General features: G+C 35.8%; 3 protein-coding genes across 10 annotated transcripts; 2 read left to right on the top strand and 1 right to left on the bottom strand.

Annotated features, from left to right (window-relative positions):
* Positions 1-20: 20 nt before the first annotated feature.
* Positions 21-3353, top strand: LOC140966116 (uncharacterized). Of its 6 annotated transcripts, none has more exons than XM_073426459.1 (4): positions 21-215; positions 905-1241; positions 1324-2432; positions 2515-2653. In XM_073426459.1, the coding sequence occupies exons 1-3, from the start codon at positions 207-209 to the stop codon at positions 2211-2213; spliced, it is 1236 nt and encodes a 411-aa protein (XP_073282560.1). In that variant the 5' UTR covers positions 21-206; the 3' UTR covers positions 2214-2432; positions 2515-2653. The 6 variants fall into 6 exon arrangements, with proteins under 6 accessions (XP_073282560.1, XP_073282559.1, XP_073282557.1 ...); XM_073426458.1 differs by having other exon boundaries at positions 852-1241; XM_073426456.1 differs by having other exon boundaries at positions 820-1241.
* LOC140966117 (WRKY transcription factor 1-like) lies at positions 3304-5668 on the top strand. Of its 2 annotated transcripts, none has more exons than XM_073426463.1 (4): positions 3304-3625; positions 3710-3878; positions 3973-4125; positions 5185-5668. In XM_073426463.1, the coding sequence occupies exons 1-4, from the start codon at positions 3304-3306 to the stop codon at positions 5408-5410; spliced, it is 870 nt and encodes a 289-aa protein (XP_073282564.1). In that variant the 3' UTR covers positions 5411-5668. The 2 variants fall into 2 exon arrangements, with proteins under 2 accessions (XP_073282564.1, XP_073282563.1); XM_073426462.1 differs by having other exon boundaries at positions 5170-5668.
* A 379-nt stretch (positions 5669-6047) lies between these two features.
* LOC140966114 (scarecrow-like protein 21) lies at positions 6048-9170 on the bottom strand. 2 transcript variants are annotated; one of them, XM_073426453.1, is made up of 3 exons: positions 8989-9170; positions 8823-8924; positions 6048-8077 (listed from the first exon to the last, which is right to left on the bottom strand). In XM_073426453.1, exon 3 carries the CDS (start codon positions 7994-7996, stop codon positions 6368-6370), a length of 1629 nt encoding a protein of 542 aa, XP_073282554.1. In that variant the 5' UTR covers positions 7997-8077; positions 8823-8924; positions 8989-9170; the 3' UTR covers positions 6048-6367. The 2 variants fall into 2 exon arrangements, with proteins under 2 accessions (XP_073282554.1, XP_073282555.1); XM_073426454.1 differs by lacking the exons at positions 8823-8924; positions 8989-9170 and adding an exon at positions 8533-8814.
* Between the last annotated feature and the right edge of the window lie 5452 nt (positions 9171-14622).

Below are 14622 nucleotides of genomic sequence, written 5' to 3'. Positions count from 1 at the left end.
CAAACGGGTCATTAGGGGCGGGCCAGATCCGGGTGCCCATCCCAACAAAGTTGGCACGAATAGTCCAGGTTTTAGGTATGATTTGGTACGGCTTGGTCAAAGTCAATCCATGAGCTTCTTTCTACTAATGTAAAGCCCCTGGAGTGGAACGCCACCGTACCCCCCGCCGCCCCCGGCTGCTCTTCCTCCTCTGAATTTTGATAACTATGCCGGAGGTAATTGGTTTCTTCTTATGTTTCTTCAGTTGTAAGTTGAACTGTGGAAATCGAAACTCAAATTTTTTTCTTTGTTTGGTTTCTATATGCTTTACTGTAGATTGTTCTTTTATCTTTCTTATGGATTACGTGAGCTTGCTTTGGGATAGGTTATGCCCATTTTATTCTTCTGTAAATGATAAATCATGGTGCACCGATACAGTTATAAACTTATAAAGGCTTCTTTTTTTAGAATAATATTGTTGTTGGGACTGAAGGGATGTATACTTTAATCTTCTGTGGCTATTATGAATTCTTTGACATAATTACTATATGGATGCGAAAGAAGTACGGAGTTTGGAAACGAAAGTGGTATGAGATCACTTTGAAAAGTTGTTTGTCAATGGAGCAACTAGGAAATCGCGATACTCCTCTTTGCTGATTTTGGGTTTGCAATTTACATGAATAGATGCAGCTTTTCTCTTCTTTTTTTTTACCGACTGTGTTTCATTCTTTCACTTGCTATATTTCCTCGATTCTTCATATGTGCAGTAGTTTGTTATGCTTGGGAGATTAAATTTCTGTTTTTGCAAACAATTTCCAAGGATCTAATACAAATGCCTAGTTCATGTTTTAGGTAAACTTTATCGCCATCAGATCAACAGGATTTTGCATATTCTATGAAATTTGAGAAAGTGGATAAGTTGCAGCCAAGGCAAAACCCTGATGCTGGGGTTCAAGGGTCCCAGTCTGAGGCAGAAAGCACTCCCTCTAAAGCAAGTGATAAAATATTGGATGATGGCTATAGCTGGAGAAAATATGGGCAGAAGCTTGTGAAAGGAGACCAATATATTCGAAGCTATTACAAATGTACTCATTCCAATTGCCTCGCAAAGAAACAAGTGGAGATATCACATGGTGGAGTCAAAACGGATATTAATTATCTAGGGGGACATAAACATCCTAAAGCACAACATAGTCCCAAAGTTGCCTCCAGTTCTGAAGTAAGTGTACAGGAGATACCTGTTGCAATGCCTACATCAGAAGGTAACTAGTAAAATCTCTTTAATTTTGTCTTGAATTGTTGGTTCTGTGAACAGTTCATGAATTTTTACATTGCATGACGTAGAAGTGGGTAACTATTCTCGGAAGAAGAACCTGGAGAATGTAAACCACACTTCAATATTGGAGACTAACCCTCTAGTAACCACACATGCTGATCTGCATCTGAGGCAAAATGCTGATGCTGATGTGTCAGAACACTACAGAGAAGAAAGAACCGTGTCTCTTATGGCAGAGAAGGATTCGGATTTGCTGAGGCAAAAACCAAATGCAAATCAAGGAGTGACAGGAAAAAAAATTTGTCAAAACCAAGTCTCTCACAAAACAAGGCATGAGAAATCTGATAAAGTACGTGTCCTCCCCATCCAAAAGTCTGAAATTTTTGATAAAGGACAAACTTATTTGGTAAAGAGGGAGATAGATTCAGATAATTTGCAGCCTGTCCAAAGTTCTAGCGGTGTTCCTACAATACAAACTCAAGAAAAAAACCACACTTCTTACATAAAACCTGAGAAGACTTGGGAAATTTTGAAGACAGGGAAGAATGTAGAAGTCGGAGGTTTTAATTTGCAATCTCATCAACTTACCATTTATAATATTTTGTCTGAAAAATTGGTGGCTTTCCCAAAACAAATTGTAGCCAAGGAGGAACCTAGACAGTCCCTGGATGATGGACTCTATGCTCTTGATGGAAAAGAAGAAAGCTTTTCTACGGAGAAGCAAACAGGTTCCAAGGATCAAGTAGAAATGCCTAGTTCACGTGTTAGGGAAACTTTATCACCATCAGATCTACAGGGTTATGCATATTCTATGAAATTTGAGAAAGTGGAGAAATTGCAGCCTAGGCGAAACCCTGATGCTGGAGTTCAGGGGTCCCAATCTGAGGCGGAAATCACTCCCTCTAAAGCAATTGATAAAATATTGGATGATGGCTATGGCTGGAGAAAATATGGGTAGAAGCTTGTGAAAAGAAACCAATATACTCGAAGCTATTACAAGTTACTCATCCTGATTACCTTGCAAAGAAACAAGTCGAGAGATCACGTGGTGGATTCAAAACGGATATTAATTATCTTGGGGAACATAAACATCCTAAAGCACAACATAGTCCCCAAGTTGCCTCCATTTCTGAAGTAAGAGTACAGGAAATACCTATTGCAATGCGTACATCAGAAGGTGACTAGTAAAATCTCTTTAATTTTGTCTTGAATTGTTGATTCTGTGAACGATTCATGAATTTTTACATTGCATAACGTAGAATTGGGTAACTCTTCTCGGAAGAAGAACCTGGAGAATGTAAACCACACTTCAAGATCGGAGATTAACCCTCTAGAAACCACACATGCTGATCTGCATCTGAGGCAAAATGCTGATGCTGATGTGTCAGAACACCACAGAGAAGAAAGAACTGTGTCTCTTATGGCAGAGAAGGATTCAGATTTGCTGAGGCAAAAAACAAGTGCAAATCAAGGAGTGACAGATTTTTTTTTTTGTCAAAACCAAGTCTCTCACAAAACAAGGCATGATAAATCTGATAACATATGTGTCATCCCCGTCCAAAAGTCTGAAATTTGTGATAAAGGACAAACTTATTTGGTTAAGAGGGAGAGAGATTCAGATAATTTGCAGCCTGTCCAAAGTTCTAGAGGTATTCCCATCTTACAAACTCAAGAAAAAAACCACACGTATTACATAAAACCTGAGAAGACTTGGGAAATTTTGAGGACAGGAAAGAATGTAGAAGTAGGAGGTTTTATTTTGCAATCTCATCAACTTAGCATTTCTAATATTTTGTCTGCAAAATTGATGGCTTTCCCAAAACAAACTGTAGCCAAGGAGGAACCTAGACAGTCCCTGGATGATGGACTCTATGCTCTTGATGGAAAAGAAGAAAGCTTTTCTTTGGAGAAGCGAACAGTTACCAAGGATCTAGTACAAATGCCTAGTTCATGTGTTAGGGAAACTTTATCATCATCAGATCAACAGGGTTTTTCATGTTCTATGAAATTTGAGAAAGTGGAGAAATTGCAGCCAAGGCGAAACCCTGATGCTGGGATTCGAGGTTCCCAGTCTGAGGCAGAAAAGCACTCCCTCTAAAGCAAGTGATAAAATATTGGATGATGGCTATAGCTGGAGAAAATATGGGCAGAAGCTTGTGAAAGGAGACCAATATATTCGAAGCTATTACAAATGTACTCATCCCAATTGCCTAGCAAAGAAACAAGTGGAGAGATCACCTGGTGGAGTCAAAATGGATATTAATTATCTTGGGGAACATAAACATCCTGAAGTACGACATAGTCCCCAAATTGCCTCCAGGTCTGAAGTAAGAGTACAGGAGATACCTATTGCAATGCCTACATCAGAAGGTCACTAATATAATCTCTTTAATTTTGTCTTGAATTGTTGATTCTGTGAACAGTTCATGAATTTTTACATTGGACTTTTCACAGCTGATGCTGGGTCAATTATTACTCGTGGTGAAGCATGTCAACACAGCCCACCACCTGAAACCTCAACGCCGTTGATGGTTGTGAGAAATGGTGATAGTGTGACAGGTGTAGCTTCGCCTTCAAATGTTGAAAGCGATGACAAGGCTGGTTGTCCTGACTCTAAACGGCAGTATGTTTATTCAAAAGCTTCAAATAGTTGTAGTACACCGATATTGCTTTGGCTGCTGACTAATATTGTACTGTGGTTTGTGCCCTTACTGCAGGAAGATATTAACTTCTGCTGATGGTAATTTCCTAAGTAAACCTAATAATGAATCATGGCATGTTCAATCTTTGAGTGTGGTTGACATAGTAAATGATGGCTACCGCTGGCGAAAATACGGACAGAAATTGGTGAAGGGAAATCCTAATCCAAGGTAATTCAGTATTTTAATGATGCATAGTAGTGATTTTCTTGCCATGTGGTTCTCTTGATATAGCATATATATGTACAAACGGAATTTTCCGGTCAACGTTATATGGCAATTCATGAATTTGATGCTTCTCTCTGCTCTGTGAATTATTGTTCGCTTATTGGTCGAATTCGTGGAATTTCTAGGCTTCAGTTCTTTTTCCATAGATGCGTTTATAGCTTCCTGAGGAAACATAACTGCCGATCTTCCCTTTCAGTCAAAGGTTTTGAAAGTAGTTACTCCTTATTTCCATATGAGAACTCTTGCAAGTTTCTTTCGTTGTTTTTCTAGTTATTTGGTTGCTCCCTTAGATTTAGGGTTGGATGTGGACATCAGGGTAATCCGAAGATGCTCAGAGGTTTGTTCTGGATTGCACAATAGAAGAAAGTAACTTGTCAAAACAGGACCTTTTACATCTGTAAACTGTTGTTTTTATTTGTCCTGATACTTATTACTGCTTGATAAGAAGCCCAAATAGTACTTCCTCCCATAATACAACTGTCAGAACAAATCTCTTTGTTCTCAACCCATCATTTGAATTAGATTTGTACCGAATTTTCTCCTTATGTCTATCCTTCTTTCCCGCTGCTCCCGTCCATTTCTCTCTCAATCAAGGAGAATTGGTTAAGAACTGATTTCTTGGTTGTGAATCTACTTCCAGATGCATTTTTATTTTTTCTCTATGGACTTTTTTTATTTCTCACGAGATTCAAGATCATTAGTAGATACACTGAAATTTGACGTCAAGACAATTGGTTTTGAGAGAATTAAATACAGGTTAATGTGAAAAAACAAACAACAAAGAAGACAAAATGCCAATGATCAGCCGGAAATTGTTTTAGACTGTCATCGTGTTTTTCACACAATGTTTTTCAATCTACGTCAGCCAGACCATCTTTTTACTCTCAATGTACAACAAATAAACGACTTTCTTCTCTGAACTTCGTATGTGTCTCCTTTGTTTGAACTGGTCGAACTGGAGCTGTTTGATCTCTCTAATTTCTACAGTTTTCTGTCATTTAGGAGTTATTACCGGTGTTCAAATGCTGGTTGCCCGGTCAAGAAACACGTGGAAAGAGCATCCCACGATCCACAGCTCGTTATTACAACATATGAAGGACAACACGATCATGACATTCCCCTGTCCAGGACTGTGAACCGAAGTACAGCTGAGAAAGATTCTGCTATGTCAAAAGCTAAAGTTGAGTCGACTCTCAAAATTAAGAGAGAACAAGTGTGTTGGTCTTGACATGGTCGTTCATATTCATGCAAATTGAGACATTCTACCATTGGATTTCTAGCTAAAAGATAGTACATTGTATCATTTGAGTCGGTACATCTTTCCTCTCTACATTTGTATTTTCGAGTGGTGGGCTTAGTCTATATCAATGTGGGATTAGTCGTCATACCAGCATTTGAACTTTGCGTATGATGGAATAACTTATATATATTGTATAAAGTACTCGTTTCGAGAAAAATAATAGTATAGATGTAGCATTGTATTTAAGCTTTGGCATTGCTTGTGTAACCGATCACGACATTCTTTCATAACACTCTACGAACTTTTGACGTTTTTTTCATTTGGTTTGATAATTTCACGACTTTGGCCCTCGTTTAAAACATATTTTTTTAGTTTAATTATTTTAAATATTGCCTAGGATGATCATTCCGACTTCCCAAGTACTTAATTTAAGGGCCGTTCATTTAGGTATCATTTTGATTTGCGGCTTCCCATGAAAATTCTACTATACGGAATGTTACCATAACATGGTTAAAAAATCTTGTAAGAATTCCATAAATCATTATCCTTTTCGATAAACGTCTGATTTTATTTTACATCAACGTTTCAAACTTGTATTCAAGCACCATTTCGAAATACGTACACAAACACCGAAAGCTCTTTCCTCCATAAGTTTTATAGAAAACATGGAATGACTTGGCGTGGCAGTGGCAACAACACAGAAAAAACAAGAGGAATTACTGTGCAGCGTGACTTGTGCATGTAAAACATATTTGATATGGGAAAACAGGGTATGATTTGCTGTGAAAGAAAAGGAAAGATAACATATATTTTTGTAATTTTTTAATACAGCAAGGGTTGTCTTTCGAACCCCGTTCTGAATCCATCCGCGAATCGAGTGGCACTCCTTTTTTTTTTTTGGGGCGGGGGAAGAAAACAAAATCACAATGGCTGGCCACAGAGCTTTCACTTCCAGGCACAAGAAGCTATCAAATCTCTGTCCATCCAACCAAGATACAGAGCTCCATCCCTTTCTTCAAGCCTATACTTATTGCAGTAGTTTTGAAGCAATGTTTTGATCGTAGCATTTACCAGAGAATTCAAAGGATACGGACTAAAACCAGCCATACTGAACCGGGATCGCCACTTTCCTAGAAGTTCGTGCCTTTCAACCCTTTCTGTTCCCTCGCATGCCATAATATTAACTACATCTCTAGCCAAACAATGTTGCTCCACGTTGATTCGTGCTTTATGTTCCCTTGGAAGAGTTGCATCGATTGATTCGAACATAGCAGTGTAGTAACCCAATGCTTCTAGAAATCGAGGGTAAAATGCAGCAGTGTTCGTGTTGAATTCTTGCTCAACTAGTGTCACCACCTGTGGATTCAAGCCTTTCACCATCCTCAGGATTCGGTCTCGATGGTTTTCCGTGTTGACGCTTTCGTCTGGCATTCGGTGTAACATGAAAGCAAAGTTAACCGCTAAGGCCTCATTGGGACGGATTCCAAGATTTTCGAGGTTAACGTCACAGTCAGATATGGCTGCACCGTGGAATTCGAAAGGAACTTTGAATGTCTTGGCTAGCTTGGATAGCCTCCTTCCCACTATGTTTAGTCCTCCCCCACGAGCATATGCGGAAGTCAAATCGTCAATACCCGTTATTCGAATATGAGGTGGCCCTCTTGGCCGGGATGCAAAAGCCCGGATGAGAGAAATCCATTGGCTCCCTTGACAGATCTGAAAATCAATAATGTGAATCCTATCCTCATTTTTCATGGCTTCTGCAATGGCACCATTAGCTGACATGTATCCGAATTTGAAGTAAGGGCAAATTTCAAAAAGTATGTGCATATAAGATAGTAGTTCGAAACTAGCAGGTTCTTTGCATATCAAAGATTTGTAAATGGAACTTCCAGAAGAACTCAGCTTCGCCACAAGCCCTTCTAACACGTAGGCTCCTAAACGCTGCATTGGTTCACCAGAAACTGATACCAGCTGACGTAACTCCGACACGAGCCATTGTGCCGTTAGTAAATCATTATTTGATATCGCTTTTGCACAGGCAATGAGTAGCTGCTTCAAGTCCTTCTTAGGTATGGTCTCCGTCATTTGTCTCAGGCTATCGAGAATATCTGCTGAAGCCATGCTGCCCAACAACATATAATCATCATAAGTCTCAATATCTGGTCCAAACATCACAGTCTCAAGCTCTTTCAACTTGTTCCTAAAGTTATTCGCATCTTCAGTAATGCAAGAAACACTGGAAGGTGAGCCATAATTAGTTTCAGGAGAGTGCCGAAGGTATGATTTAGATTCTTGGTGGGGCAAAGAAATTTCGCTTGGGGAATTGAACATAGTAGGGTCTTTTTTGACACTTAATGAGGATGACTCGAGTGTGCTATACCAGTATTTAGAATTCTGAATGGAGGAATGGCTATATTTATTGTTATGAGCATTATTATTGTAGCTCGAGTGGTGGTCCAAAGATTGAAAAGTCAGTGGAAGAGAGTAAGAGGACTCTAGATACCGAACAGGTTGATGACATGGAGCATTGGAACTGTTAGATTTGATCCTACGAGGTTCAAAATCTTGCATCGAAAAGGTACTTTGTTTAACAACCAAAACTGGCTGATGATCGAAAACAAGTGCTTTCAAGCTTCCTTCGCCTGCATATAACTGGATTGCCAACAAAACAATATGATCAACAACAAAATATGCTAACTTGATTTTTTTAAAAAAAAATTGTACGTAAAATTGGTTTAATTCAAAACCAATAACCACAACAGAACATGCAACCGGACTTCTTTTATCATTGGAAAGAGCTAAACACAAAAAATCTTCCCTTGAAGCCAACTAACAAATAGAGAGGTAGAGAGAGGTCGCTAATTTTCATTTTTTTAAATCATTTCTCTCCTCTTCTCGATGTCTGATTGACCACAGCAGTCATGTAATCAAATATGCACTATTTACAGAGAAAGTTATTAGGTTATTCTGAAAAATCAATATAATTCTAACGTCTAATCAGGATCAACCACGACACACGCAAAACATTGGGTCAAGGTAATAGATACGACTTGTCATCCACTTCCGGAAAAAGAGTCGAATAATTGGAGTAGACTACAACACCTCACTTTTAATTTATCAAGAAACCGTAACTTTCAAATCCCTCCACCATATTTTTTTTCAACTTAAATTTTGAAAACTAATCATAATAATGTTTTTCCTCCTGCCAAAATCAAAATCCTGGTTCTCGCCTATTTCGAATGAAAATTTCGGTCTCTAGCTTCTGCAAATTCTTGGCAGTTATACTCCCAACAGTGTCAAGAAAACAGTATGTCTCAAGATAATTAGCAACAGCAGCAAATGAATTGCAAGAAAACCAAGCAAGAAGTGAAAACATAGTACAGTTGAGAAATCCAACCTCTGGAACTTGAAGATCTATCTCCTACCCAATAAATTTCACTTAACCGTCAGACAGATTATACATCAAACACCCGCATTAAACCCTCCAAAATCTCTGCAGCTGAACGAGAAGAAAATAAAAAAATTAAAAAAAAAAAAAAACAAAAAAATGAAACGAAACCCACCAACTGAAGCCCTCGAAAAAGTTCCAAACTCATCTCTTTGAAATCGATTTTTTGCACTGTCCCAAGTGTGTTTAGCAGAGAGACTCAGAAATAATGCGACAACAGAGACGGGAGCGAGGTTCAGTGTCAGGGATGAAATATTCTCTAACAATTATCATCAAAAGAAAGGACTCTTGAATTTGTCGAAATCACTAAAACGCCATTGAGAATTGAATAATGACCTTTACACTTTATTTTATGCTAGTACATTTTTTTTAAACATTTTTTATAATTTATTTTGATTATATTTAAATAAATATCAAAAAATATTTATAAAAAACATTGAATAATNTCAAAAGAAAGGACTCTTGAATTTGTCGAAATCACTAAAACGCCATTGAGAATTGAATAATGACCTTTACACTTTATTTTATGCTAGTACATTTTTTTTAAACATTTTTTTTAATTTATTTTGATTATATTTAAATAAATATCAAAAAATAATTATAAAAAACATTGAAGGACTACAATATAATTTTGATATATTAATTACAAAAATAAATAAGAAAAAAAAGATTAAAGTAAAAATTAAACATACAACTTGATAATTAGAAACAAAAACTTTATCTCCGAAACTAAGTTTTGTAATTAGAAAATGTATGTACGTGAATTATGGTGTGTGTGTGGTTTGTTATGCCGCGGACCTACGTAAATATTTAATTTAACATGGCACGTTTTGTATTTATTATGATGTCAATTAATTTCTTAAGAAGGTTTTTTTTAAATCTTTACTACTTAAGCTACACAACTCGCATTAAATCCTAATTTATTATTGTTAGCGTTAGGTACTTTGTGTAATGCCTGAAGTAAATAGTATNCATGGCACGTTTTGTATTTATTATGATGTCAATTAATTTCTTAAGAAGGTTTTTTTTAAATCTTTACTACTTAAGCTACACAACTCGCATTAAATCCTAATTTATTATTGTTAGCGTTAGGTACGTTGTTTCTTAATAAATAAAAGGCAGAAAATGTGCTGGACTCGCTTTCGTACAAGGGAAAGGCTTCNTTGACGTACGAGCATATGTTGTTATTGTTTAGTATTGATGAATACTATTGCGTTGAACGATGATAAATCACTGGTATTGGGTGATTTGATATTATATCTGTTGTTGTTTATTATCGTTGATATTGTTGGCTGTCGTTTGTTGGGAGACGTCACGTTGATGTTGTTCGTTCGACGATATTGCTGTCGCCGGTGTTGGGGTGCGACGTATCGTCGATGTTATTCGTTCAACGATATTGATGTCGCCGGAGTAGGGGTGCGACGTATCGTTGATGTTATTCGTTTGACGATATTGCTGTCGCGGGTGTTAGGGTGCGACGTATCGTCGATGTTGTTGTTGCGGTAGTATGGGAGTGATGACGTTGATATCGTTGGTGGTTTGATTGTCCAGAGACAGCAAATGGAGTATTTCTGTTATCATTCCAGTTATATTTTATATTGTTGATAATATAACTGTTATGTATTACGATGATGATTGTTGTGTATGCTCACCATTTGGAGGCTGTTTATGTTGGATAGGTTACAGGACTATGCTGTGAGACAGGATAGTGGTGAAGGACTAGGTGTGTCTAGTCGAACAGTCCTGTAGTTGATAGTAGATAGAAACAGTATAGTTTATTTGTCTTACTTGAGTTGTATGTGTGTATTTATTATACTGTATCTGCTGCATTGACGTAGATAGTGTGGTGATTGCACTATTTTGTCGTATATGCATTATATTATTATTGCGTCTTTGAAAAGAAAAAAATTTTATGCATATGACGTCACATGTTGTATGATTACGTGGCGAAGTTTGGAGCGGCACACGTTGTTTCTTAATAAATAAAAGGTAGAAAATGTGCTGGACTCGCTTTCANTATAGTTTTGATAACATTCAATGACATTATAATATCACCATTTTCTTGTATAGTAAAATGTTGCTTCACCAGAGAAAAAAACCTCAACTACGATGTTTTTGTACGTTAACGACTAAACTACTCATATTATTTGTTTTTATATATAAAAACACGATATATAATAACAAAATATTATGGTTTTAATTTCAAATTTAACATGCTTTCCACATGTTGCCAAATCCCTATCTAGACTTGTCAAATTGGGTCAAGCACGTCCCGCTACAAAAATTGAGCGGGTTGGGTTGATAAAATAGCAGCTCGTTTAGAGGCTGGCTAAATGGGTTGAGCCTGTTTGGGTTGCGGGTCAAGACGGGACGGGCTGGCTAAATTTTATATTTTTTATTTTATATAAAAATTGGAATAAGTCTCTTACTCGTTGGAATTCAACCTATTTGATGTTGAAAATGTCATCAAACATAAAAAACATTTTCTTCTCTTCAATTGAATGATAATAATGATAAATATTGTCTTTCAATCGAAGAGTGAAAAAGAGGAGAAAACATATGTGAATTTCTTGAGCCATTTTATGATAATATCAATCTGATATCTGGTTCTTCTTATCCTACATCAAATTTGTACTTCATGCAAGTTTGGGAGATTGCGGTTTTGTTAAATGAGAACTTGTCAAATGAAGATGAGGTGATAAGTGATATGTGTAAAAAGATGAAAGAGAAGTTTGATAAGTATTGGAATAAATATAGCGTGGTACTTGCATTCGAGGCTATTCTTAACTCACGAATAAAACTTTCAATGTTTTTAAGTATTTTATGAAACTATTTGACTGAAACATATTTTTCTTCTATGTTTAATACGATATTGTTTAGTATTTTTTTTTAAAAAAAATAAGTAGGTCGGCCCGTCTAATTCGCGGTCTAATGGACCTCCAGTCCGTTTTGACATGTCAATTCCTATCTAAACTTCTTAATTAATTATTAGTTATTAATTTAAATTGAATAGCATTTAAAGCGCATTTATGAGTTATGTATTCACGTAAACCACGTGGAGTCTTTGTTAGTAATATATTTTTGTCGAAAGCTGAGACCTAAGAACATTTTCCAATAACTTTTATTCCTCACATTTGATACATAACCAAAATAATTAGACAAAAATTTGTGTGAGACGATCTCACATGTCGTATTTTGTGATACATATTTTTTATTTGAGTCATCAATGAAAAAATATTACTTTTTATGCTAAGAGTATTACTTTTTATTCTGAATACCGGTAGGGTTGACCCGTCTCACAGATAAAGATTCGTGAGACCGTCTCACAAGATACTTACTCAAATAATTAATATTCCCTACTATTTATTTAGGCTACATTTCTTTTTTCATCTATCTCGATTATATAGTCAAGTTTTCATATATTTAATGTTATCTTTCATACTCTTTTTTTAAATTTGCCCATATTAAATTAATATAATTAACTACTTGTATATTTTTTTTATCCCATTAAAATTTTAGTTAAACAAGGGTAAAATAAAAATTTGTTTTATAAAAATTACCCTTCCAAACACTTTTTTTTTAAAAAATTTATGTGAAAACACATACAAGCCTAAATCAATGGGAGGATGGAGTATCTATCAAGACATACAAAAACATAAAAGAAGAAATTTGTGTATTATTCTTCACCAAAATCTCACATTTCTAAACTAACTCCTCCCACCTCTCAAATATGGACAAAAATAAATTATAAAACACGCACGATTGAATTAATTCTATTGTGTTATACAAAACTAATATAGTTACAGATAAGTAATATCCATTACGTACACAAAAATTTTATTCACAATTTGTCACCTCCTTTTGTTATGCAATGCATAAACTTAATTCGATATTAGAGATGTCTCATACTCGATGTAGTTAGTGATGAGTATTCGAAATCAGATAATTTGGATCCTGGACCGACCCGTGACATCCTTACATAGGTATGGAAAACTTACCTGCGGGTGTCATCCTCAAACGGGGGCGAGTTTGAGGTCATCTATCGAGTACGGATTCGAATAAAACTCAAATTTCTAGTAGATGGGGTGTGTGACTATGATGTGATTGCAATACCCGCCACAAAATCCTTAAATTATCTATATATATTTGTTTGCACAATATTTGATTTGCGGGCGTGCCAGGTGCGAAGATGCACCGATTTGTGTGAAAATGATAAAATCTAACTTCTAAATATTCAAGCGACATGAATTCTAAATTCGACCGTCAGTTCTAATCTCCTAAACTAATATAACGCCAAAAAAACAAAAGAAAACTACTGGAATTTGAGGAATAAACCCCTGACATCGTCTATATTTTCAATAAACAGTAGGAATTTACAAGACATGGAATATAACACATAAAATTGCTGAAATCTAAAAAGAACAAGACCTAGAATGCTAGAAATATAATGGAACGCTTAAAAGACTAGTGCTTGAATATTGAAAATTTTTGCAGAGAGTATTTGCAGATTTTTGTCTGTGTAGAATTGAGTTGTGTTGTGTTCTATGTTTGCCGATCCCTTCATTTTCTTCACTGTGCGGTTGCGTGCGGTTTCTTCCCAACTCCCCCATGATCTCTTCCTATATGCTCCACGATGTCTTCCTATACGCACGCCCTTTGACTTACTCAAATCAATTTAAATTACTAATGTGTTTTGTTTTTTGCTTTTGGGCTTGAGTTTGTTTATTCTTAGGCCTAATTAAAATATTGCCCCAACAATATTATATGTATTGTTGAAATGGTGATGAATATGTATCTTCGTAGGGATGATGATATATTAAGTAAAAATTTGGGTATGTGGACTGGATGAGGACTTAGTCCTTAGAGGGACATGGATGGAGAATCCTCGATGAGGAAAAGTGGGGATTGGAGCGAGGATGATAACAGATTTTGGATAACAAAAAAGGTTGTATTTACAATCTACATGCTGTTAATATGATAAATTCAATCAAAATTTTGTTATTGATGGTTATTAAATAATAAAAATAAATAAATTTGCAAGGGTAAATATGAGAATTCGGTATAAAATTGAATCGAAGAAGTGACCCACACGGCAAAAGTGGGGACAAAGCTTTGTAAATTGAGATGTGATAACTCGAGAATCCCACTTTACACGCCTATAATGCACTGCATTTGTCCCAATAAGACAAAAAATTATCCCAAGGTTTTGTACTTGCAATTAAAAAGTTTTGCTATATTTAATTTCATTTAACATATTTTACGTATGGTAATCAATGTGTAATTATACGATAAACATGAGTGACACTAAATATTATTATTATTGTAATTATTATTGCATATATGTAGTCTGGAAAACATATATTATGCTTTATTCGGCATCATTATTATTCTCTTAAAAATGACTTTTAATTCATCAATAAAATAAAGAGAAAGATTAAAAATTTATGCCAATGTCACCAAATAATCAACAATTAATAATGTGATGAACTTACGTTATCGAGAAAACACACAAACAGATACATATTTGTTATATTGTTCACAATCGTATCTATCATTGAGGTGATATTCTCATATTAAATGTATAATTTTACATGATTCATCACATTTATTAGATGAATGTTACATCAACCATGAACACGGTGTATAGACTCGCATGCTTATGCTGTTTAAGGATGTTATAATTTCTTTCATTTCCTGCTTATGTAGGCCATGCCTTGTCACAAAGATGCCTTGTTATCAATTATCATTC

The sequence above is a fragment of the Primulina huaijiensis genome, unplaced genomic scaffold (assembly GCF_012295235.1).
Source record: "Primulina huaijiensis isolate GDHJ02 unplaced genomic scaffold, ASM1229523v2 scaffold20025, whole genome shotgun sequence".
Classification (NCBI taxonomy): Eukaryota; Viridiplantae; Streptophyta; class Magnoliopsida; order Lamiales; family Gesneriaceae; genus Primulina; species Primulina huaijiensis.
This window is presented reverse-complemented; position numbering and strand designations above follow the sequence as displayed.